The 25,466-nt window shown below is 38.9% G+C and overlaps 1 protein-coding gene across 1 annotated transcript in view; it reads left to right on the top strand.

The window, feature by feature from the left end:
• Positions 1 to 25,466, top strand: part of pitpnm3 (PITPNM family member 3) — a gene marked incomplete at its 3' end in the record, with an annotated part of 92,112 nt that overhangs the window by 23,041 nt on the left and 43,605 nt on the right. Inside the window, exons 2-3 of the mRNA XM_083914064.1 lie at positions 2,019 to 2,114; positions 16,432 to 16,539. Coding sequence (XP_083770190.1) covers positions 2,019 to 2,114; positions 16,432 to 16,539 — 204 coding nt within the window. The remainder of the gene's footprint in view (positions 1 to 2,018; positions 2,115 to 16,431; positions 16,540 to 25,466) is intronic.

The following is a 25,466-nucleotide window of genomic DNA, read 5'->3' as shown; positions in this document are numbered from 1 at the left end:
AGTACTCCATCTTGGAGTGTCGACATGGTTGATATGTGTGAGAAATGTACAAACACACACTAAAAAATGTTATAGTGTTATAGTCTAGCAGCTGCAAGGGAACAATATCAAGCGTTCCTCAACGTTCTGTCATAACAGTACCACCACATAGAAAATGGACGTTTTCTCTTGACAATTATTCCCAATTGCAACATTGCTATAGAGAGACGTCAACACACAATTCATTACAAAACCTTGAGGGATAGGTTTCTCAGTGACATCATTTTGAAATGCTGGGTGGAGGGCAGGGGGCTTGGTGGTATGCTTTGTGGATTGCAAAAGTGATAGGTGGAAACTGTTCAGCTTCCCAGGAGAGAGACATCTCCTGCAGCACAGATTAAATAATCACATGCATACAAAGTAATAACTAAAAAGGCTCTCTGTTGTATGCATGTGCAGTATACATCAGAATGAATACCTACTTACACTTGGTTCTTGTATCTATTTGCAAATAGGAACATTTAGTGAAAGTGAATAGTGCTATTTGGGCCTTTTTATGAAACAATTCCTAAGATTTATTTGATAGTAGGTAGCAATTTTCACTATAAGTGATATGTGAGTGCTTCCACAGTGAAACTTTTGATAATCTAGATTTGGCCACATTTACTATTAATTCAAATAGGAATGCCCGTCTGCCCTGCAAGCCCCTCATTCCCTTTACCTATGCTTCCCCTCCCATTCCCACACCTGACCCTCATTATCCTCATCAGCCTCCCGTCCAGTCTCCCATTCATTTACAACTCATTCTCATTCACCCTCTGTCAGTTCGTCATGCCACATGCCCATCTCAAACCCTGTCGAATTTTGCTCTGCCTGAGATTTCACCTAGACTGCAGCTAGAGGTTTTTTTGGCCTCTCTCCCTCAGTTTAGTTTGCTTCCTTTGTTTGCTGGCTTGTTTTGACTTTTGTGTTTTTCAAGCCATTACAGCTTCATGATTTCTGACCCTGAGCCAACAGTGAAGCACATGGTTTCATTACATCATCAGAGTCTAGCATTGTTGAGAGGAGGAATTAATGAGGCTTAATATCAAAGTTGCTGTCCCAAAGATGAAGAAAACATCCTGGAGAGCGACACCAGCACACAAATCAGGGGAACAGGATAACTTGCATCAAATGTAGAGCTGCAACAATTAATCAGTTAGTTGTCAACTATAAAAATATTCACCAACTATATTAAATTAATGTAAATATTTTCTGGTTTCTTTACTCGTCCATGACAGTAAAGTGAATATCTTTGAATTGTGGACAAAACAAGATGTTTGAGGACATCATCTTAGGCTTCGTGAAACACTGATCAGCTAATCGATTAATCAAGAAAATAACTGACGGATTAATCAACAATGATATCATCTTTAGTTGCAGCCCTAAGAGCAAAACACTGTTTTTCCGCCTGGTGTTTCTTTACTCTTTTTAACAACATGTTTACCCTCAGATTAGCAGAATTGATCTTGGTCCCTGCAAGTCATCACCAGTCTTGTTTACAGCATCTTTATTGAGTATTAATACCAACCTTAGACAAAGTACGCTTTGTGGTTTGTCAGTTTCACCTTTCTGCTTTGAAGACCTTTAAAAAAAAAAAAAACTTGCTCTACTCTGTTTGTAATGGTTTTATATCTGGGTAGGGTTAATATTGTCAACAAATGGTAAGTGCTCTAAATCCCTTTTCATAGCTGCTCTTTTATCAGAAAGTCATAAAAAACACTGCCCTGCTTCCTTGCTGAGACACTTGTGGGCAATGACACTACTCAAAGTAAAGTCCACTCGAAAGGCCATTTATCCCCTCCTGGGGCATGCACGCTTTGCTTTTCACTCTGAATTGTTAGAGCTATTTACCGCAAGGTCCAAGAAAAGGAAAAGGACATAAATGTACTTGATTTGTTTGTCCTTGAGTTCTGTGATTAAAGGCATAACCCTGCCTGCCTGTCATTCTTCCAGTCTAAAGGCAGATTTTCTTTTTCTCTTCTTGTTCTGACCCACAGGATCCTCACGAAAGCCCAGCACCTCTCATTGGTGTCTGCAGAATATTGCGCAAGAATCAGTTGACAGCTCTGATGAGGAGTTCTTTGATGCCAGAGGTTAGTATTACAATTTTTCCCTATTTTAACCTGTCTTCTCCTTTTGGCTCTCCAACAGTATGCTAATAGCCTCAGAGATCATCTGGATTCAGTATTGAAGTATATTTGTATTATTCAAGTAGGTATTCAAGTATATATCTCCAGAGTATTTCAATCAGACCCTTCTCCATCAAGTATGCATGCTTATGTCTCTGATATCCCTGTTTCACTACAGGAACGTAAGGGAAATGTCACATGTAGTCATTGTCATGGGTTCTGCTTTTTTGTTTCTAAGTTTCCGGAGCGACATTTCGGCACTGCCCATGAGGTGTTATTAGATATAGCTTTAAGATACTTTCAGTGGTTTCCAGCAGTGCTCCAGATAGTGATTGGTCAAGCAAAATAACAAACCAAACTGTTTTACTACTGTATTTGTATCGACCAGGACAACCAATAGAAAGACAAGAAAGAAGCACAGAGAACACTTGTTGTTCAGGTCCTGAGTATTATTTGGGGAGAGGAAACCAGACAGAACAGGAGTCAGTAATTTCTCAGTGCCAGGCAGAAATGTGTCACGCTCAGCAGGTAAAAAAATAAACAAAGAATCATAATATACGCTGTGGAGCAAACTGACTAGCTGACTCAACAGCTTTCGTTCGTTCCAGGGACATATGCACATTTATCTCAAATATTCTGTGCTTCCTTCACTCACCTAACAAGCAGCACAAAAAGACCTGCAACTAACAATTATTTACATTTAATCTGTTATTGTTTTGATTCACTATTTATTCTAGAAAATGTCAGATTTGAGTGACCAGATGTCCCCGGTTTTTACTGTGACTGAAAGATCTGAAAATGGAATATATAAAAGAAAAGAAAAAATGTCAATGATGACCAAACAACACGTATAGTTGCTCGCCCTACGACTGCCAGCCCAAATCTCAGGGCAGAATGCCCGTATTTCTGGTATTTCGATTGGTGAAAAAGCTGCGCGGCAGAATATTAATTTACCTTTGCCAGAGGCAGCTACAGGTACGAGATTCTCTCATGGAATTAATGCATCCATTCAGCCAGCTATAGTACGCACAGCAGAAATATCATTGATTGGATAAGCGAACCAAAAGGTATTCATGTAAGTGTTACCATTTATCATCTATGTTATATGTTTTTATAACGTTTGATTTATATGTGTATTTATTATTTACAATGTGTGTGATAAAACAGATCTGTGTGTTATTATTGCTAACATTATTAAAAGCGATTCAACTAATAACTGTTTAGTACATCTTTACGGCAAACAATTGTATTATTATGACATTTCAGTGTCACTCCAGCTCCGTAGAAGTGGTTGGTATAAACTATTCATCAGGAACTCAGTGTCAGTGATGACCAGTGATGCCACTAACGTGTTAGCCTACTTAATAATGCTACTCTAATCTCACTCATTTTTTTTAAGTAATGAGGAGGCAAATCTAATGCGTTACTATTTCCAAATCAGTAGTCAGATTATAGTCACTTATCTAAGTCATTGTGTGTTAATGTGCGTGACAGACCCACCTATATATTCTTGAGTTGAGTTGTATTTGCTCTGACTTCCCCCAGTCGTGTTAGCATGGATAAATGCATTGACCTAACAAGCTTTAGAATAATATTCCAATAGCAGCAAATGTTTAAAAAGTCTAATGTTCAAAATGGGTCGGCTACATACAATATCCAGTTTAGTTTGGCTCTGGTGAAGAACACTTGAAAGCAGATAAGCATCTGTTTGGTTGTTGATGAACGACAGAATTCCATTATGGCCCTTCTAACATTTTATTCTTTCAGTTTCCCTGTTTTAGTTTTTCAAAGACAAAAACACCACATGTTTTGGAAGTTTAAGCCTCTGAAATGAAAATGTCCCCAGATTTTCTTTTTTTAAACGACCATTTGAGATACCTTGTTTCTAGCGCCCTCTTTGGCGGTAAAATGTAATTGCAGGCCCTCCATCTTGTCACACTTGTGGATGCTATGCATGTTTTTTTTTCTTCGCCATTTTATAAACTTCTGGTCCGTCCCCTTTATGTTACCCTCTTAAATGAAGCCTGACTCAGAAGTTGGAAGTTCACGTTTTCTGATTACAAGTGAACGCAGCATAATGAGCATTGACGAGCTCCACCTGGCAGACTAACCACTGTCAGCATCGTCACTATCATGGTGGAGTATTTACATATAGAGAGGGAATGTCGCCAAAAAGGCAATTAGAAGTGCTTTCATTGGTGGGTCATCTGATCAGTCACCATTGTTTTAACTCACTCTTTGATAGACAATTATTTAGCAGACAATTAACTAGATGAAAATCTTACAGATAACAACTTTAAAGGACTGATCATCAAAGGAGTTACAGTATGCCCCCCCCCCCCCCTCCCCACTTAAACAGTTTTTTCTGCCAATTTATTAATCAACTCATTCTCTCAGCTCCACTAAAAGTGGAAGAACCTTGTATCAAAGCCTCATAAAGGTTCAGGTGAAGAAAAGTCTGTCTCTTGTTTTTTGAAGCTGGGGAATGTAGGACACCTAATGTCACAAGATCTAGCAGAAGTATCTGGAAGGCCTAATTTTGATATATGATCTGGTGTGGGTTGGTGTTATCAAATGTGCATCTATCATTGGTATTATGACTGAGCTGAGGGAAATCAGACATCTGATCTGAGAACAAACCAAATGGAATGTATATAAAATGGATCACATACTAACATTCATCATTCCTAATTATTTCAAACCGATTTCACTTTCCACTTTACTGCCATAGACTCTTGTAAATGTATTCAAGATGTCAGACTGACCAGAAATAGAGACACTTGAGGAGGTATTTGACTACTAGCCGCTTCACAGTCCCAAAGGGAGTTAATCAGTGAATAAGTGGAATACTTATCCCACCAATTATTCACTACAAGTGCTTATCCCCAGAGAGACCGGTGGTAGAGATACTAATCAATTATATCTTATAATCATAACATAATCTTATTTTACATTTAGTCAGTCATCAGCCAGGGCTGTGTTGAGAGTTTCTGGCGTACAACATTCTTTCATATTAAACAAAACATGCCGAAAAATGAGCCTCAGGTGCTCGAACAGATCAGAGCTGGAACCTGCCCTGCTCCATTTCCACCTTTGACCGTGGAGTAAATTGAAATTCTGCGGTATGAAATACCATGTTTAATGTATGGAAATGTGATTAATACATTTTTCATTTTCTTCTGTCATTCACATTTTGTTTAATTCATTCCACTAACATTCCTGCTCAATCTGTAATTGGCTTTCCTCCCTTCATAATGATTTCTCTTCACTCCCTTTCAAAAAAGGCAAGTTCCCCTCAGACTCCTAGAAATATGATATATCTATCCTTATCACAGCTGTGCGTTGCTTGGAACTCATTTTGTGGGAGACCGGTGTCAAGGTGCCGGGGGATAAGATAACATGTGTTGTATGTGAATAGATGTACCCCATCGTCCTCACATCTGCAGCACAAAAGTCCACATTCAGCCGTGAAATATCTTTACTGAGTGTGAAGACACGGGGAACAAATATGTCCTTTATCTCTTTAATTACATAACATGGGGGAGAGACTGCACTGGTGCATTTTGTGTCAAACTATAGCAAAATAAATCATCATATGTTGTATTGGTGGTTGTATTTCATGTTATTTAGTAAAAAAAATAGTTTGAAATTTTTGGCAACACGCTTTTTTGTTTTCTTGCATAGAATAAATATGAGCCAGCATCTGGTTAGCTTTGCTTAGCATAAAGACTAGCTTTGGTCCTGTCCAAAGGTTAGAAAAAAAACACCGGCCAGCACCTATAAATTGCACTTATTAACATGTCATATCTCATTTGTTTAATCATTATCAACTGACGTGTTTATTTTAATTTTTATTTATTTATTTTATTTGTCAGGGACAGTGCATATTGATGAACATTTCTGTAAATATGCCAGAATTAGCCAAGAGTCTAGCTTTAAGATGTTTTTCCTTGCCAGGTGTAAAGTAGCATCCTAAAGTGGAATGTTGTGGAGTCATGTGTCTTGCGTTGTGCCGGGCAACTGTTGAGACTCCAGGAAGCCACTGCAACAGGCCATGTATAGTCAGGACATAATCCCCATAAAACCACAAAGTGTTGCTTTCGTAGTGAGTGTGTTTGCACACACTTTTTTTCTCATACGCAAACTCTACTGTTATTACAAAATTGGCACATTCAGTATAAAAGGTTTGGTAACAAAGCCACCTTTCAAACAATCTTGCACAAACAATTTTGCACTTTGGGTTTACTGCAGTCTGTGTTATGATTGTATTCCAGTCATGAATTGTGTAGAATCAGTCATTTCCAACTCTATCCGTGATGAATTTGAGTCCATATGCTTGTGGAGGCACCATTTGCTCCTTTTGTTAATTTCAGGCTCTTTTTTAATCTCTAATTGACTTATTATTTTTGCCTTGATCGGAGATCAAACACATCTCATTTTGCCATCTCATTGATGTACCCAGGACTCTTTGGCAGGCCTGTGTTTTTCAGGTCTTAAAAAAAGGACGAAAGCTGTCCAAAATCAACAAAGACGTTCCATCATTGAAGGAGCAACATTGAAACATGAATTTCAACAAAAGAACAGATATGAGGAGGTGTTTGAAGGGTGTGTTTTTTCTTGCTGTTGCTATGTGACTTTATTGACTGAGCTCAGGGGGAAAGTAAAGCTCAGTCCTGCTGAAAAGGCAACAGAGCAAGTTGTTCCAAACATAAACATATGCTCAGTATGAAGGATGCCTACCTTAAATGGGGAACCAGAACAAGGTCATAAAAGGTTGAATAAAACATGGCCCTCTTCAGTCACTTGCTAACAGCATGACTCTGGCTAACAACAGGACTCTCACTGCTGAATATAGGTGCTCTTATTTCTGCCAGGCACATGGGCGATATACAGTGTATACGTTTGCTTTAGCCAAAAGCAATTTCAGCCTTTAATAGTAAAGCAGACAGAGAAACTGAAAGAATTACACTGAGGAGTGATGGAGAAGGTGTGTGTCATATTATAAGCCTACCATTCAACCCGTCACAATAAGCTTGGGGGAGTTTTATTTATGTGGTTATGATGAATGCTTTCATCCACACTGTGTAACCCAGTGGACCTAGTAAAACCATGAAAATGTATGAAGACTGTCAGGGACTCGCTCAGTTTTCTGCTAAACAGATGGTTAGCATTGTTATTGTGCTTTTTAGACATGTTTTCCCCATTTTTTGTCTCTGATTATGTTGTACATGTAATATATTTTCAGGAGCCTCTTGAAAACAAGATGAGGCATCTCAACTCTTAAGGGGCTCATCCTGCATCCTGGAATTTGTTTAGAAATGGCCATATTCTAATACTATTCCGATACTACTGACCATGTCAGTTTCTGAGACAATTAAATGTACTTGGCCATTGTCAGTGTACACTTTTGTGTTCACAAGATGAAAGTGCAAGCCAAAAGTAATTTACTTTGTGTTTTTTTAAACAATTTGAAGCTGAGATTTGAAAGGAAACAACTACCATAGGGTTTAAGAGATGACATCACCCTTGAGGATGTTTAAGGGTGTTCACAATCATATCAGGTCGACAATATATGATTAGTGGCCCTTTTTACATCGCTTTAGGAGAATGGAGCAGTACAATGATCCTAAACATTTAGCCAAAGCAACAAGGACCTTATTGTTTGGCCACAGAAAATCTTTGACCAAGTCTGTCACCTGACATCACTTCTTGAAGACCAGGGAGAGAGCAACAAGGCCCTGAAAGTGAAATTGGGTGTCTGCCACAGCTTCTTTAAAGCCACATAAATGACATAAACATTAAAAACAATATTTGTCTTTTGTCTTTAGTGGGAAACAATCGGCGATCATTCCCGGGACAAATGACTCTGCTGTATCGGGTAGTTATCATCTATGATGCTGTGACGTGTGTTAGAGATCCATTGGTAACTTCTCTTCTTCTTTGACTCTTTGTCATCTCAGTCACAAATTCTGTCCATTTCTGTGCAAGCAGCATCGTCCCAATTTAGTCTGCACCAAGCCTGAAAGAGGGAGTGAATAAGTTACAGGTATAAAAACGAAATAACCACCCAAACATTTTCACTGGCCTCTAAGCCTCTTTATACTGTTTACTAATGGTTTGTTTGTGACATCGAAAGTGACAACAGGAAAACAACAGAATTACTATTTCCGCTTTCTGTCAGCATGTTTATTTTGCATTTAAAAAAAGCTGCATATACACACTAATTATGGTGGAAAGATACCAAGTGTCTGCTGATGTTTGTGGGTAATTGACTTTAGGCCTGTTAGACTTGAGTCAATGATTGTAAAGGTTTTTCAAATAGCATGACTTTATTAAGAATATGTTAATATACTTAAACTAGATGACCACAAGATGCATCTGCTACAAAATAGCTTAATTTGAACATTTTCTAGACTAGTGCCAATACAATACCTGATATATGAACTTTCCCTTTAAAAAATCCAGTTTAACATTAGCAAAATTAGGGATAGGGTTAACAAATAACAACAAATAGATAACAAATATTAGAAGATAAGAGTAAAGGTGATGTTTTTTGTTTTATTTTCCAAACCGAGGGTCTAATGATGGGTTATATGAGGGTTATATGCTTTACAAATAAAGTAAAATGTTTTAATTATGATTTTGGGTTATAGAATTGAATTTCACTTGACATATAAAGAAAATAACTTTAAGAAGAATATGATTCTGAGGAAACATCAGCTTTACAGATGGTAAAATATCATACATTTAAATCTTACAGGGTATGCAGATATGAAACACATCAACGTGTGTGTGTGTGTGTGTGTGTGTGTGTGTGTGTGTGTGTGTGTGTGTGTGTGTGTGTGTGTGTGTGTGTGTGTGTGTGTGTGTGTGTGTGTGTGTGTGTGTGTGTGTGTGTGTGTGTGTGTGTGTGTGTGTGTGTGTGTGTGTGTGTGTGTGTGTGTGTGTGTGTGCTCGTGTGTGTGTGTGTGTGTGTGTGTATATTTTGTGAACTGAGACTGAGGTTCTGTTTCTGTCAATCGATGTTGTAAAGTGTCAGCCGATGTTTGTGTGACATGATGTGGAGTCAACACAGATTGCTGGCTGGATGATTTAATGCTGTCGTCTTTGTTGATAAACTCCTCTGACATCCGCACAGCTGCCCTAAGCAAATCCCCAACACACCTTGTCTCAGCCCCCTTCAGCTGGCCTGCAGTGATGATGAAAGCGCAAGTGTAACGCAGACAGACTGCTGTCAGAGGAGACAGTCTCAGACCGACATGTAGACACACAGAAAGATCAAAGTGAAGATATTGAGTGGCTTTGTGACCTGTCCACCTCCACAGTCACCTCCACTATTGAGTGTGAAACGTTCATTTTCCACCAGTGGAAGGTAAAGCCCCACTTTATCTACAATCCAGACACGTGAGCTCTCATATGCGACTATTTGATTGAAAGAAAGGAGATAAGAAGGCATTTGAAGCTATCATTAAAAGAAAAGCTAAATCCAAAGCACTCTGCTTAGAAAAAGGTCAAAATTTAAATTTTAGTAGTTTGCTACGAGTTCACTTTTTCTACTAAACAGTTTGAAGCTTTGAAGGATCCACATGCAGACACAAGGCTAAGCATCATACGTTTTACTTTGAACAAGCTGATAGAATAATGGCTTTTTAACCAGTCACAGTGAAGAGCGCCATGCATTTATTTTCTTTGATGTTACTCCATAAAAGAACCTTTTGCTGAATAATTTGTGCATGCGCTAATAGAGCAGGTTCCTCATGGTATTTTGTTCACATTTCATGGTTTCACTTTTGTAAAAGAAAAGAAAATGCTTTTGTTTTGAGTTGATTTTTACAGTGACAGTTTGTTGAGATGAGATGTGAAGACAATATTTAGATTTTTGTGAGGGTTCTTATTTGAAAACATGATGAGCTTGAAAGCTTCATAAAATGCCCCCGGGATAAATTATTTAGGCACTTAATATATTTTCTTGTATTTCTGAAGAACAGAACGTATTATCTGCTGTGTAGTCTCTTACACATTTATCTTGCCAATGGTGAGAAGCAGCAGTGGGAGGTACTGCTTTCACTTCCTCTTTTTACTCCAGCTGAATAATCTGATGAATTCCAGTTGCCCTCCATTCGCCTATAGTAATAAAAATGAAAAATCATGCTTCTCTTCCACTCTGCACACTGTTAGTATCTGCCTCTACTTTACAGCCCGTCGGCATTACTCAACCTCCGTTTACAACTACATAAATTTGTGCACGCGGGTAAAACGTCTCATTCTTCATTAGGACTGAATGGGCCTTCCAGCGAATGCCAAATCAGTTGTCACATTGTTTATTGATGTGAGCTGTTGACGAATTTGCTACGTGCTAATCCAACTATGTTTTTTGATGACATGAATTTAAATAATGAGGGGAACTGACAGATTGAGGCTGTGAAGAAATGCATGGTGTTGGCTGCTCCCATAGTTTAATGACATAATAAATTGCCACTGGAGGTAAACTATGTTTGTATGTAATTAATTAATTCAGGTCTGTTTCATAGCACTGTGGTATTGTGTGTTTGGCTTTTCGAGTGTTGAAAGTCGACGCTGAACGGAGCATCGGAGATTTGCCGAGATCTGTCTGATGCTCCGATGATCCGTTCCACCGGGACACCTGCCACAGAGACGCCAAACACCGTTCATCTGACCACAATGCCCACATTGCCACGACACGGACCTGGATTAAAATGGTTTAAGTATTGCTTTAATGACAGAAGTCGTTAATAAGGGTAATCATAAATCTTGTACAAATAGATAGGTATGTCTAAATACACCATGCCATAGTCATAGAATTTTGCTACACCCACCTTAAAGCAATAACAGGATTTTGGGGGAAAAAAGCTCAATATATTAGTAGTTTTCTTGCCAAGAGTTAGCTGCTACAGTATATGCTTGTCCATTCAACATGAAACTAATGACAGCAACAGTCTGTTAGCTTAGCTGAGCATAAAGTCTTGAAACAAAGGCAAACAGGCTCTGCTCAAAGGTTAAAAAACAAACAAAACCTGCCAACTAGTACATTTACAGATTAAACAAATAAAATAATTAAGAATAGCTTAATAATAGTGATAATAGTTTATTAGTGAGTTTTGGAGGTGCTGATATGCAGAATGTGTCACTTTTAGACAGGGCCAAGATAAATGTTTTTGCTAAGCTAAGCTAACCGTCCCCTGATTGCAACCCTCAAACAAAAAAAAGGAACAAAGTCACACAATTGAAGCAGCAGATACGAAACACATACCTGAACTTTAAAACTTTAGAACTTTAAAAGAGGAATGGTTAAAACTTGCTTTTCAAAAATGCCATTGCCCTTTTGATCTAAAACTAAAGTTGGTCCTCACAATGTTAGAAAGTAGAGCACAGAGACACACTCACACACATCTCATTCCCCTTTGATTTTGTTTGTCTGAGCTGTTGGTGAAAGAATGTGTCTGTAGAGTAATCCACTCAATCCCCTCGCCTGTCTTCATTCACTTTAATCTTATATCTGTTGTGACAGATATCCATCTGAGAAAGAGTAAATGACAAATACATCTTTTTATCTTTCTAAATCCTACTATTTCTATGTATTTCTCATAAATGGACTAATGTATGCAACCTTGCTGTATCTTCACTTCTTCTAGACAGGGGCTTTGTTTTAATGCTTGTATGTTAAGCATTCTTTAGTCAAGAATGGGTGGATGTGGATTTAACGTTATAAACAGTAAACCTCTGAAATCATTTCTCATAAAAGTGATGTTTTTTTAACCAGCAAGAATTATGCTGCTTTCATATTCTGGAGGTAAAATCTATGTCCTGCAAGGCTGCCCAGGAATCGATTCATATGTACAATTAAATTTGGAAATGAAATAAAAATTGGGTAGCACTTGAAGCAGTTTTGCCTACTTTATCATTTGCTTGCATGATCCTTGCACTTTTGGGGAAGCATCTTTATAGTTGAATGCACTTATTGTAAATCACTTTTGGATTAAAACATCAGCAAAATCCATGTAACATAATCAAACCAGGAAGACAAATGATTATCAAATATACATATTTGAGAATATAAACAACTTTGTGTTTAGATGCTTCTGTAAATATGTCTCGCCAACACTAAACATTGCTGCAGTCGATTTGAGACATGTATCACTGAAACCCAGACAGTTTCATGCCTCTGCGTTGGCGACAGCCGTGGCCGAAGGCATTATGTTTTCGGGTTGTCCGTTCGACAGGATTGTATGGCTGCTTTATTATGGCACAAATCAAAATCATGATTATTTTGGTCAATACTGAGATCACAATTATTTAACACAACTGATTTTGGAAGCATCATGCAGTTATTGGACTGTTTTTTTTAAATGGTATTTTCTAAGTGTTTTTTTCTTGAACTTTAAATATAATTGACTGAAAAACAAATAAAAAATGTATGTAAAAATTACATTAAATAGAATTGGTGAGTACTGGAAAATGAGTGTGAAGCATCCATGTTTTAGAATTTGTAACTTCTTTGTAGCAACATAAATATCTGAAGCATTGTTTACTGACATGGCTACATATGAGTCTGGAACGACATGCAACTTGACAGCCTGAAGAATGGTTAAAACCTACTTTTCAAAATGCCATTACTCTTTAGATCTAAAACTAAAGCTTGTCCTCACAGTGATAGAGAGTACAAACTCACACACATCTCACTCCTCCTTGATTTTGTTTGTCTAAGCTGTTGGTGAAAGAATGTGTCCGTAGATGAATACTAATAACCAGTTATACCAGTCCTTGCAGGTGGTGATTTCACTGATGACTTCTTGATTGAAGTTTTGTTGATCAGTGAAATCAGCTGATACAGTGTTTCATGTAATCTGCTGCACGGAGGATAAGGATAAGATTTAGAGATTAAGTCTAAAAAGCGATGGAAAACAACATCAACATTTACGTTTTTTTTTAAAAACAATGCAAAGCCAACCGCTTGTGTGTGAAATTCTTTAGGCCCTTTATAGACACATAAAATAAGCTATAAAAATAATCATATATAAAGTGCTTGCGGGAGCAGACTATAAAAACAAATCGATCTGTAACAGTGGGTTACCGAAGAGCTTTCCCCTAAATGTGTTGCCAAGTGTTCTATGTGACAGAGCTCAAGGACAGTGTGCAAAGACATTAATATTGAGCCAACCTACAGTAGACCTAACACAAAAACAAGTGTCAAATATGTGAACTTCTGTAAAAATCAAATCTGAAATTTTAGTGTTTTTGCCGTAACATTTATAAAGACGACTTTACAGCCATGTTAGCCACTCTGAGATGCCGCACTTCAAAGCAACAATTTAAGCACTGTTTTATAATTCAATCATACAAGCCTTTCATACAAATTCGTTCAACTTCAATACATCCGATTACACATATATTGTGTGCTTTTGAGTTTTACTTGTAGCGTTTCAATGCCATCCATCTTCGGTAACCTACTTACCTGGCAGACTGTTTATGCCATTTTACGGAACAATCCCTCATAATGCGTCATCGGGAAGTAGTATTTTGGCAATGCCACTGCTTCAACTAATGCATAATGATGAGATCACAGAGTTGAGAATGGGATGCTAAAAAAAAATTGAAGTGGTAGAGGTCACCCGAGGCGTTTCCTCATCGTTTAACAATCTATTCCACTCTCTTCCTTTCTGACACTTGCTCACTGTGAGCCGACAGGTTGAAGGATGTTTCTAAATCTCTTTTCTCTCCCTTGGGGCTGTTTGCTGCGGGAAGGCAGATCTCACACTGCTATTTCTCTACTCGCGTGTTCAAATCAGATTTGGCTATTCTGTCGTGTATTCCAAAAGCAGGCAGCTTCAATCGGTTGTTTTTATTTATTTATTTTTATTATTTGTGCTTTTCTTTTTTTTTGGGTCGCACATGGTTTTCAATGCAGGTAGTATTTTATTCAGCTTAAAGGCATTTTTTTTCTCAGAGGATCTTCTGTTGTTGCTGTGAGTGTCTCTGCTCAGCTCTCCCTCCAGGAGATGATTCAGTTACCTGGTTCTTTTGTGAAGGTGTGAAGCCTGCTTTGCATTCTCCTTCCGTCCAAACACAGGCTTTCTTACATCCTGCCATGCTTTGTTTGGATTCATTATGCATATCTGTGTGTCTCTTTCTTACTTCTCTCCATTTTCTTTTATGCTTGTTGTCTTGTTTGAATTTGCACGTGTGTGCGCTATATCCCTGTGTTATTACATTCTGCTCAGTATTGTCTGACCAGAGGGAAGAGAACGCTCCAAAAGTGGGGAGAGAATCAGAGCAGATAGTGAAAGATAAACTGCGACCAGTGCAACGGCCTCTGTGTGATCCAAATGGACAAGCAGTGTATACCCACGTCAGAGTCATTCAGAGCAGTCGGGCAGGAATGTGTGAGAGAGGAGGAATTGTGTCAGGTGGAGAGTTTTCTTCCTGCATGACTCATCCTGTCAAAGAATGTCTTGATGACAATCTGAGATGAGAAAAAAAACAAAACATTTTGTTCATACTGAACCACACAGCACACCTAGCACACAATGTGGTGGTTCTATCGTGTTTCAAAGGGCCTGAATGCGAACACAATGTGCTGTTTAGACCTCTGCTGCCGCTTAATTCAGTGAAGTTGTGCTGGGAATTACACAAAATCACAGTTTACTCTTCCACATAAGTTTGAGATATATTAGCAATTATAGAACTGATGGACAGAGCTACAAAATAAAACTCTGGATTTCAATAAAAAACAGTCACAATAAGGTAATTGTGGTGAATTTCCATTATTGGGATTATCAGGTTAATTGTGACGTTCCTCACAAGTGACTTGATCTGCGAATTGACTGCAGTTAACTAGAGTTTTTTTGTCTAACTGAATCATTAATTTGGCCACAGCCCATACGTAACAGCTAAAATCAAGTAGAATTGATTTTGTTTAACAAAACATCATGTTCTCATGTAGCCTATTAAAAGTAGAAATGTAAAGTGTTTGTTGCATGTACAGTTAACATTGTAGGGCATTTATTTATTAAGTTTCATAATTTAATAGGCTCTTAGTGGCCACTGCAAGTCTGTTCCACTGGGATTTCTTTTTTACATACTATACAAGGAGTTTTTTAATGACATTTTTAATCAGTTGTACCTCATGATTTATGATGATCTTATCGAAGATTGTTTGTTTTTCACTAGAATGGATCGTCACTGAAAAAGATCTGTCCTATCTGTGATTCAATAAAAATAATGTCTATCCAGTGTGTTGATTCCGGCTATTTTAAGAGTTTTAAGTACATATTTTATATATTTATATTATATTTATATATTTGTGTTATTTAAATAGATGTCAAATGAAATTTTCATTTCCCATGCCTAAGGAACAATGTTTTGATGAGCAAGTCCTTGTTTTGTTTGTATCTTGTGCTTTACGATCACATGCGCAAGGACATGCGACTTCACACCATTCCACTGATCCATGGTTGATGGTAAAGTGCCAATAGCTGTACCAGTGTGCCTCCGAACGATCTAGGGAAGAAAATTATTGTTGTTGTAAACATGGAATAAACATTGCAGGTTTTCAATATGAAAAAATAAGGCCTCAAGGCTACAGACACTGTGTTTTTGCAAGAAACAGTGCATGTAGTGTACAGTGTTTGTGTACAAAGAAAACTCCACAGGGTACCTTTAAATGAGTACAGGCACATATGCCATTGAATCGTTATTAGCTAATAATGAAACAGCAGACAGTAGTGTGGTTGAGGATGTAATACTGCTTCCTGTGGAGAATAGATAAATACAGGTAATATCTGGGAGGCCAGCTTAATAAAATTGTCACACCACAGTAATTCGTCTAAGTCAGTATCATCCCGGCCAAATTTACATTTCACATTTAATCTTTGGGCAGCTTGCAAGTGTTCGCAAAGGCAACACTATAGCAATTACTTTTGTGTACTGTCATGACAAGCCATGCAAATGTATGTGATTGCAGCACTCTGTTGACTATAGAGCTAATATGAGACGCCGAAACTAACATAAGAGTGAGGGATATGTGAAGCACCTGGGAAGAACACCTGTGCAGCCTTGGGTTCTTTCATCACAAATAATGAGTTTCCACATTATTGGCATACATAGAGAGAAATTGGCTTTTGTCTTGGCTGCACTGTCTTACTCCTCTTTATGTGTGTGTGTGTGTGTGTGTGTGTGTGTGTGTGTGTGTGTGTGTGTGTGTGTGTGTGTGTGTGTGTGTGTGTGTGTGTCTTTGTGTGTTTGTCTATGTGTGTCCCAGCAGATGTTATGGAGGGGAAGAGTGCCATTCTGCTGGGCATGAGTCAGTGGAACTCAAATGACCTGGTGGAGCAGATTGAAACTCTGGGACACATGGAGGACCAGTCGCATGGTACACTCTGCACGCACGCACCTGCGCGCACACACACACACACACACACACACACACACACACACACACACACACATTTATTATCACACTCATGGGTCACTGAATGATGATAATGTCTAGACTGTAAATGAGTTGTAGCTTCTATTTAAAACTGGATTAAGTCATTGTTGACCTCTAGGGGGCAGAAAGAGTAAAAGAAAACTCTGATTTCATCTTATGGAGGTGAAATGGGTGCAACAAAAGAATATCAAGATATAACTGAGTCTAATGTGTGTAAAGGTCTGTATTATATCATAAAACAAAGCAGCTTGGTGTCGTTTTCAGACAATTTAGAAACACAGTGACCGCAGTGCAGTGCCGTTTGTACATCGTTTGTAACAAAATGAGACATCTGTCTTTTGGTGCCGTCATTTTAAAGCCATATGAATTAAATATGACGTGTGGCACAGCTACCATGGTTTGTATATTCCACATGTGTCACGCCTCTTTTATACGTCATAGGTGCTGAAAAGACTTCTGTAAAAGATACACATGTGCGTCCTTGCACACCTCAACCAGCAAGCCTCCTCTCTCCTCCAGATGCATTTAAGGAATTGAGACTTCTTTCAATGTGGCGCGCTGAGATCAATTCCCAGGTCACAGGCAGGAGGATGGAGGAAAGAGGAGATGAGGATGCACAAAATAGAAAAAAGAGCCCCTGGTTGGTACATTTGCATGTATTTGACTCTCTAGCACATTGCCAAATGAGGTTGCACTTCATTGTGAAGAAAATTGAGTCAGGATCCACAGGACATGCTGTGATTGTCTGTCTGGACCCAGCAGACCCAGAGCAAAATGGGCTTCCTGTTGGAGCTAATGCTCGTGTATAATATTCACAGGCATTTTAGCGATAGCTCAGCCCACCAACACCTGGGAAGAATATCTTCCCATGTAGTTCAGAGCATAATCTAAAGCGAAAAAGATTGGATGCTCCTTGCTTGCAAAGGGTGAACATTTTGTTATTGAGGCTTTAGGGGAGCGTGAATAAACGGAAGCACATAGTGAGCAGAAGATAAACATAATAGTGGCTGAGATCTACAATGCAGATATGTGAGGCGTTTCACGCTCAGTGCTTCTTCTCTGTGCTCGGTGATGCCCGAGGAAGAGCACTGAGCCTGAAACACGTCTGTCTTCTGCTCTCTTACCGCACCGCAAGTTTATTCATGCACATCTAAAGAGTCACTTAAAATAAAATTCACTCTTTCAAAGCAAAGAGGTTCCAGTCTTTCACATTTATTTCATTTTTACTACCATGCTAGTGTTATACAAAATCTGACAAGACTACAAATGGGTTGAACACAGTTAAGTGTGGATGCTCAGCTTCCATTTGCTCTGACTGTTCTTGTCCCATTCCTTTCCTCAAATGGAAATCAAGCAGTCATGGGAACATTTTTTCTTTATTTAGTTTCAGTTAGATTTTGTTCCTGTCCTTCCTCACTGCTCTCACCTAAAGATGTTGGATAAGCTTATCTTGTAATTCAGAAAATCAGTCTACAATCATTTATAACAATAAAATAGATAGATGCTGTGTCTGTACAATGCGATTGAATATTTATGAAGCAAACAGCACGGAGAGGAGGAATATCATATTCCAGCAGGTTTTCATTTTAGTCTTCAACACAGACTTTAAATCAACTGATTCTCCAGATTAATTCTTCCCGGAGAAAGTTATTTAATTAGAATCATATAACAAAGTCTCTGGTGTAATGATCCAACCACAGTAACTGAATAAAAAATCACCCATAAGCTTTAACAGCACAGTGTTTTTCAGACACAATAAGAAGTTTGCCTCCAAAGATCATAAATCTGATTTATGCAGGAGAGAGATTTTTAATAGAATAGTCAAACTCCCACATTGGGAGGTTTGGACGAGTGATTATATTATCTTATATATATTTAAAACTATTAGGTTTCTTTATTTTTGCTTCATCGACCTGCTTTCCTGTTTCATAGATCAAACAAATTATAAAAACCATGATAATAACATGGATTAAATACCAACCGTCAGTCCTGTGCTGATAACACAACACTTCTTCAGGGTTTTGTTTACTGACAAATGGCTCGGCTCTCGTTGTAAAGGTCAGCGCTAAGGTTTGACAAACTGGAGTGGACGTTTGAATCACTGAGCTTCAGTGGGAGTGTCGTCTGGTCCTGCAGAGATGAAAGAAACCACTCTTAGAGGGATACTGTACAAAGTCATGTGGTAACTGAAGAAGTGGGCACACTGTGAATATCTGACTGCCCCCCCCCCACACTTTCCATCAACAAACCACTCATGAAAAGTAGCAATGGCTGGTGAAGTGGTCCACTGCAGCAGCAGCAGTACAATTCACAGTTATTGTAGTGCTCCAAAACAGTCCCAGTGCCTGTCAGAAGAAAATAAATAACAGTTCATGAACTAAAACAAAAAGAACTTCCCCAACTGTGAAGGATAGGTTTTTATTTTTTCAAGTCTGTCTTAAGGCTCCCATGAAAAGTTCCAATGAAAATACTAACATTAACAACAAATTCCTCCTACTTACCAAAATACAGAATACTGCCCATCTTATAATACACTACTCACATCTCATATGTTTGTCAGAAGAGTTATTGGTTTCTTTAATCATCCCGAGTAGTCTGAGTTAAACAGATTAAGTGGGTATCTTCCAAACTTCTAGTGTTGTAGTACAAAAGTGTGTTCCTAGACAGTGTTTTGTTCCAGAGCCACATTAAGGGAATACTGAACCTTCTGCCAGTCGCATATAGGTTTGTTACCAGGACAAAAAAAACATCAATAAACTTACGTATGGCCATTAGGATTTCGGGGGTGGGATTCAATGCACAATATGATAGTATTATGATAAATTTCCCACTATAATGACGCGATACTCGATACATTGCATGACAAGCATCTGGGCTACATCACAATATCTGTGTAACTGAAGGGGAAACAAATAGCCCTAATTTCCCTGTTAATGACAACTGTACGGGAGGTGATTTACTTATACAACTGACCTGTTATATAATTATATTAAGGCTTAAAGGTCTGCATAATTTAGGGCTAGCCACTTTGAGTGACAGGTGGGTGCCATTACAGGTGACTAATATAGACTGTAGGCTTAATTTGGCCCGCCTCAGCTCCATTCATGCTTCACCTCTGCCCATTTTCAGATTAGCCGGGAGTTAGGCAGGTGAATGGCAAACTCTGCGCTCGCTGCTGAACGTAAATAGGCTACTGTTTGTTAACAGGGTCAATATATCAACTTTATGTCATTGTTAAAGTAAAGGTAAAACAATTAAAACACTGAACATGAAAATATTACAGACATATTACAAAGCACAGAGCGAGATGACTGAAGAGAGCTGCTGATTGTACAGGACAGGATGTTTATATCCTCAGCTCCTGTGAATCTCTTGGCTCTTGCATCACAAGTCAGAGTACAAAACATGAGGTCCTTAGTTCACCATTTCTCCATTACTTATAGAGTGTCGGGTGTCGGAGCTGGTATGCACATCAATGATGCTTGAGAAGTATACTCAGTGCCCATTGAAAAAAATAGCCCCACTACTAGTCGACTGAGGATATGTTACCTTAAATGGAGTGTGTGGCGTCTGTAGGGGGTTTGAAGTGGAAGAGAGACATTGTGTAGTCATACAGTGTCTGATGCCCCCAGCATCTTAAGACTGACACCCACTGAGACCATCTTTCCTTATCTTTTATAATGTATGAAAACATTATGAGTACACCGGCCAATCTTCTTTGTGAAATCGAGACGGATGACGAAAGAATAGATGTTCTTACTGTAATATAATCAATGTGAAGCTGTGTCTCGTACAGCAGGTGCTTTCCATTTCAATCACACCACGCCACTGAAAAGGCAAACGAGTGTGAACACTAGTAATATATATATGACATAAATTTGTTATACGTAAAAAATTTATTATCGGACCATGAATTCAACTCTTTGATATCTTTTTCCACTCAAAACCCACTGGCACGGCAAGAAAATACTGGACTGCTGGTTCCAATACAAGTTGAGCATTCAGTTTTAACCGTCTAAGTATTGGTAATCACATTTTCCCTCCCTCTCTCTGTCTCTCATCCTTAAGTTGCAACAAAATCTAACTTTCCCGAAATAGAAACACTCCAGAGCATGGTGCTGCATGCAAATTTGCAGATGCCTGCTGAGGTTCTTTGATTTGTTTGTGTACATCCCACACTCGTGGGAGCACAGGAATATTAAAGACATACATTCGGCTGAGTGAACCTTATCTCAAAGCAACAAAAGTGGCTGACATCATATGGGAAACTTAAAACTGTATATTAATGGAGGTGTTCATATCCTCTAAGGTGAAGACTATTAACAGAATTGTGTGATGTTATAAACCCATTGTGTTGCACTAACAAGTTTGTCCGGAAAATGGCAGCAAATATTTAAAGCTTCATCAAATTTTTGGCCACTTGACGGCAGCACAATAAGCTGTAAACACACCACTGACATCTTATCTTCATGAGAACTTGTTAGCAAACAGTTGCCTGTTTACACCTCCTGTAGACATAAAGCAACATTAATATTTATTTAGAGTCTTGCTTCTGGCCACCTGATCTCTTTCTAGTTAGTTTTTGGTCTTCATCCGTATCTGTTTCTTTATGCTCAATGCTCCATGTTCCCCAGCCAGTGGCTAACTTCATCTATCTATTGTTTGGTGCAGGTCAGGTTGTATCACTGGGTTTATTTAGCTTTTTAGCTGAAAACAGCCGCCTGCTGCTGCAGAAAATGATACTGATGAATGTGAGTCAGAGACACTATAAAGATACTAGTCCTGGGTTCGTCACTACAACCCATTCCTTTTACATTAAAGTTGGAGCTTCTAAGCCTAGATTTTGTCCCAACAAATGTGTCTTAGTCATGTTATCATTAGTGGGTCGTAATAAAAGGTGGGGCGAACGGATCAGATTTTGGTGCTGTAATCATCAGGAAACCTTTAAGGTGCAGCTGGACTGCTCTAAGCCTGTGTAGCACTTGAACGGCGAGATTTTACTACCCTTTCATCTCCGTCTATTTGTCGGTTCCTCAAATGCGTCTCTGGGTTTATAACCTCTCTCCCTTTGCTCTCCATTATTCCTTCATTCCCTCTTTTGTTCTCTTCAGCTACTCTAACCATCCGTTTCCCCCCGGCCTCTCCACTCCTTCGCTCCCTTCCCATCACATCACCTCATCATGTTCTCATATTTCCCTCTCTCTATCTTCCTACATTCATTACTCCAAAAGCCACGGGCGACTGTAAACGCTTTCCCTCCCAATAGAGGCAACAGTGATGGAAAACTCTGTGACAGAGAGAAATGCCTGGAGCACGACTGCCCTTTATTTTCCACTGTACTCTTTCGTTTTCTCTGTCTTGTCTTCTCAGTGATGTCCTGTGATCTGACATCAGCCAGTGCTCCACCATCTTCAAAGCTTCCCATGTGGGAGCTATATGCACACACTCTTATCTGCATATTTGTGCTTATGCTCGTTGTTTTAGGGAGATAGTGGCATACTCGTAGCCACAATGCAAAGAATCTTTTAATAATTCATCAAGGTCTCAACACAACGGTCTTCTTCTTTAATACCCTGAAGATGAAGACGTCGCCTTCTTTCCCTCACACCTGTATGTTCACCGTGGTCAGGACCGCTCCAACAATGCTGTGCAATCCTTCCGTCTCTCTCATCCTGAGAGTCATGATCTTTTCATTGCTATCTTTTTTCCAAATTTCATCATCATTCACCGATCAATGCTTTATACTGTAGTCCAATCTGAACCAGTCCTATGACATAACCAATTTTTTTTTGCAAAAATGACACACCCCACGATAAACAAAAAATACTGACTCCGACTTGGCTGCTTCCTTGGTATGTGCTGCCAAGCTGGGATAATATTAGCTAAAATGGCAATGTAAGTTGAAGCATGTGGAGATGACTAAGTGATAAGTCCTGCCCAACAACAACCCAACTCAGAGCGTACATAATATATTGAGAGAATATAACACCACACAGAGTGACCCATAAAGAATTAAATGATATTGAATGGGAGAGGGATTCTCCATTTTTGATGGAGCAACGCAGCTCTCTGCTGTGCCCACCCTGTAGCTGTATTCAGAAACACATGCAGAGAGAGTGAGAGAAACATAAATTTAAGGTCTGAGATTCATCTGTATTCTGCCCACTGCTTCCCTTGGTCATTTATAGCACACGATGCTTGCAGAGGCGCGATGTCCATCTCCCTTTAAATTCATGTTTCTCCTTTTTGTCTTTCTCATGAAGAGGCCTAATTTGCCAAACACAAATGCAGTTTCTCTGCAAAATTATAATAAAAGTGAGCAACAAAAAAGAGGGAGAGATGGGGGGAGATAATGATAAGCAACTCCATGTCAAGAGTATTGTTCTGCCTCATCGTTTATTGTTAGAGCCCTTGCGCCTTTTGTTGTGAAAGCCTCTCGCTCCTGTGTGTCTGTGTTTCTGCAGCATCTTTTTCTGTAGCTCTGTCTGTGTATCTACATACATATAACGTGTATGTAAGTGTAAAACTGTGTGCATATGTGCACATTGTTCAGCCAGGATATGAAGTAAGAAATGCCATGTGATCCCACCTTGAGAGAAGATAAACACACCCAAACAATACCACCTGGAGCCCCAGGAAACAGGGAGAAAGGGAGAGAAAGAGGGAAAAAGGAACAAACCTGTGGGTTCTGCCTCTCCTGCTGATGGTTAGACAAATGTTGATCCAGCGTTGTTGTTGTTGTTGTTATGTGCTGCAGAAATGGCAGCACACTCAACATAGCACTAGCAGGTAGAAATGGGTCAATACCACTTAAACACTTTAACGTTTTACTTAATAATTACTTAATTCTATGTGATATATGCCACATTTACTTAGTTTTTGTAATAGATCTCTTTCTTTATATCATAATTCTACTACTAATGCACTGCTATGTACACCAACTCTAAAGACACCTACTGAATACCTGTCCCACCTGGAAGTTTCCTTGTGTTGCCTTTACTGAGGTGTCTCTCCCCTTTTCACATTAAAGTAGTTTGTGGAGTTTTGTATGAGTATAGTCAATTATTTTATTTCATTTTTATCATTTTCCTTTTCCAAAACAGATTAGAAAAACTAAAACTATCCAACACTGATTTATTCCTCTTCTTCTCTTTGCATTCTTACATTTTGTGTTTTTCCAATCATTACTTGTAAGATATGTCGGGGTGCCCAGAAAGCCAGTGGTAGAGTGGCCCATATACTGAGGCTGAAAGACCTTGAGGCTACGGCCCGGGATCGGCTCCGAGCTAGAAACTAGAAAAGCAGAAGTTTTCTAGTAGTAGTAGTAGTAGTAGTAGTACATGATAGACCAGAGGTGTCCAATCCTGCTCCTGGAGAGCTACTGTCCTTCATGTTTTAGGTTTCTCTCTGCTCCAAGACACCTGAGTCTAATGCTCTACTCCTTAACGTGCAGCACATCGAAAGTTTTAAACCTATTTTAACCTATTTTATTTTAACCTATTTTACCTGAGTCTAATGATCTGCTCATTATCAAGCTTCTGCTCATTATGAAGCTTCAGCTGCTTGATAATGAGCAGAGCATTAGACTTTGTTGTGTTACAGCAGGGAGACACCTAAAACATGCAGAGGCAGGATTGGACAACCCCTGTAATCAACTAAATCTGTCCAGATGCAGGATGTGGTAGCATTTGTGGAACTTAGGCATCATCAATAATACACTCTTGGCTCAAAATCCCAAAGTTAACCTATTTTACTGTGAGCAAAAGGAGGCTTTACTGATGATGCTGACTTTAATGTTTACATCAGCCTCATACAATATACATACCAAGCAAAAATACAAAGAACCAATCAGAGATCAATTGGAAATGTCCAATTAGATTTGCCTTGTCTTCTGTTTTCACAGCAACTGTTAAGTCATTGGGTCACTGTCTCCATTTATGAAAGTCACCTGTCACAGCCCTGGTTTCCATGGTGACAGGCAAACAGCAATTTATGTAGACAGGTCAGAAAGTTAATTTAATGGAGATTACACCTCTCAAAAAACTTCTTTTAATTAAAAAAAATAATTTGTCCAATGTCCATTTTTTTATCCCCAGAGAGAAGAGACTCTGCTGAACACATTGATATCCTTTGATGTCTGTGGGGTCAAATATGTGAGAACCAGAGCAGGTTAAAAACCTGGCTTTCTGCTGTAATCCAATTTCTTGTCTCAGTTTGTGTTGCAGCACAATGGGCAAGTGGTTGGCACTCCTGTGGTTTGGAGGCTCATAGGGTCAAATGTGAATGTAACATGTCTGCGACGAGCACAATTTGTTCTATGTTTTGACTTAAATTAATGTAAGAAGATTGAAAATTATGGGAGATTTTTTTCAGAATATTTTACTCTAGCTGTGATTTCACCACATACACAGCCATTATAAAATCTTAAATTACCTGAAAATTTAACAAAACCAAAACTCTGATTAGGTGAAAACCGTGCTTGATATCAAAATGACCATTCAGCCCAGAGAAGCTGCAAATCTCCTGACCTGTTTAAACGTTTAATCAGTTTTCTGTGGTAAAGTATGGCCCCAAAGAGGGGTGGTTTTGAGCTTGGTCTACGACGATTTCCCATCGTTGTCTATGTGGAAATTTGGCGCCTTTTTTGTGATTTTCATGAAAACGGCGTGGCAAATCTTTGACAAAAATAATAGCGCACCATTTCCGATCATTCCACACCTTTTGGTGTATGTTTTGCGTTTGTGTTGGCAACGCCGTTGGACTTGAATCGCATCAACGTTTTAGGTGGAAAGAGTAGAATAAGCAGAACTAGAAAAAGCATTTCCTGCGGAAAATGTGTGGAAATGCTTAAATGCTGAAGCTACATT

The sequence above is a fragment of the Echiichthys vipera genome, assembly GCF_963691815.1.
Source record: "Echiichthys vipera genome assembly, chromosome: 5".
Classification (NCBI taxonomy): Eukaryota; Metazoa; Chordata; class Actinopteri; order Perciformes; family Trachinidae; genus Echiichthys; species Echiichthys vipera.
This window is presented reverse-complemented; position numbering and strand designations above follow the sequence as displayed.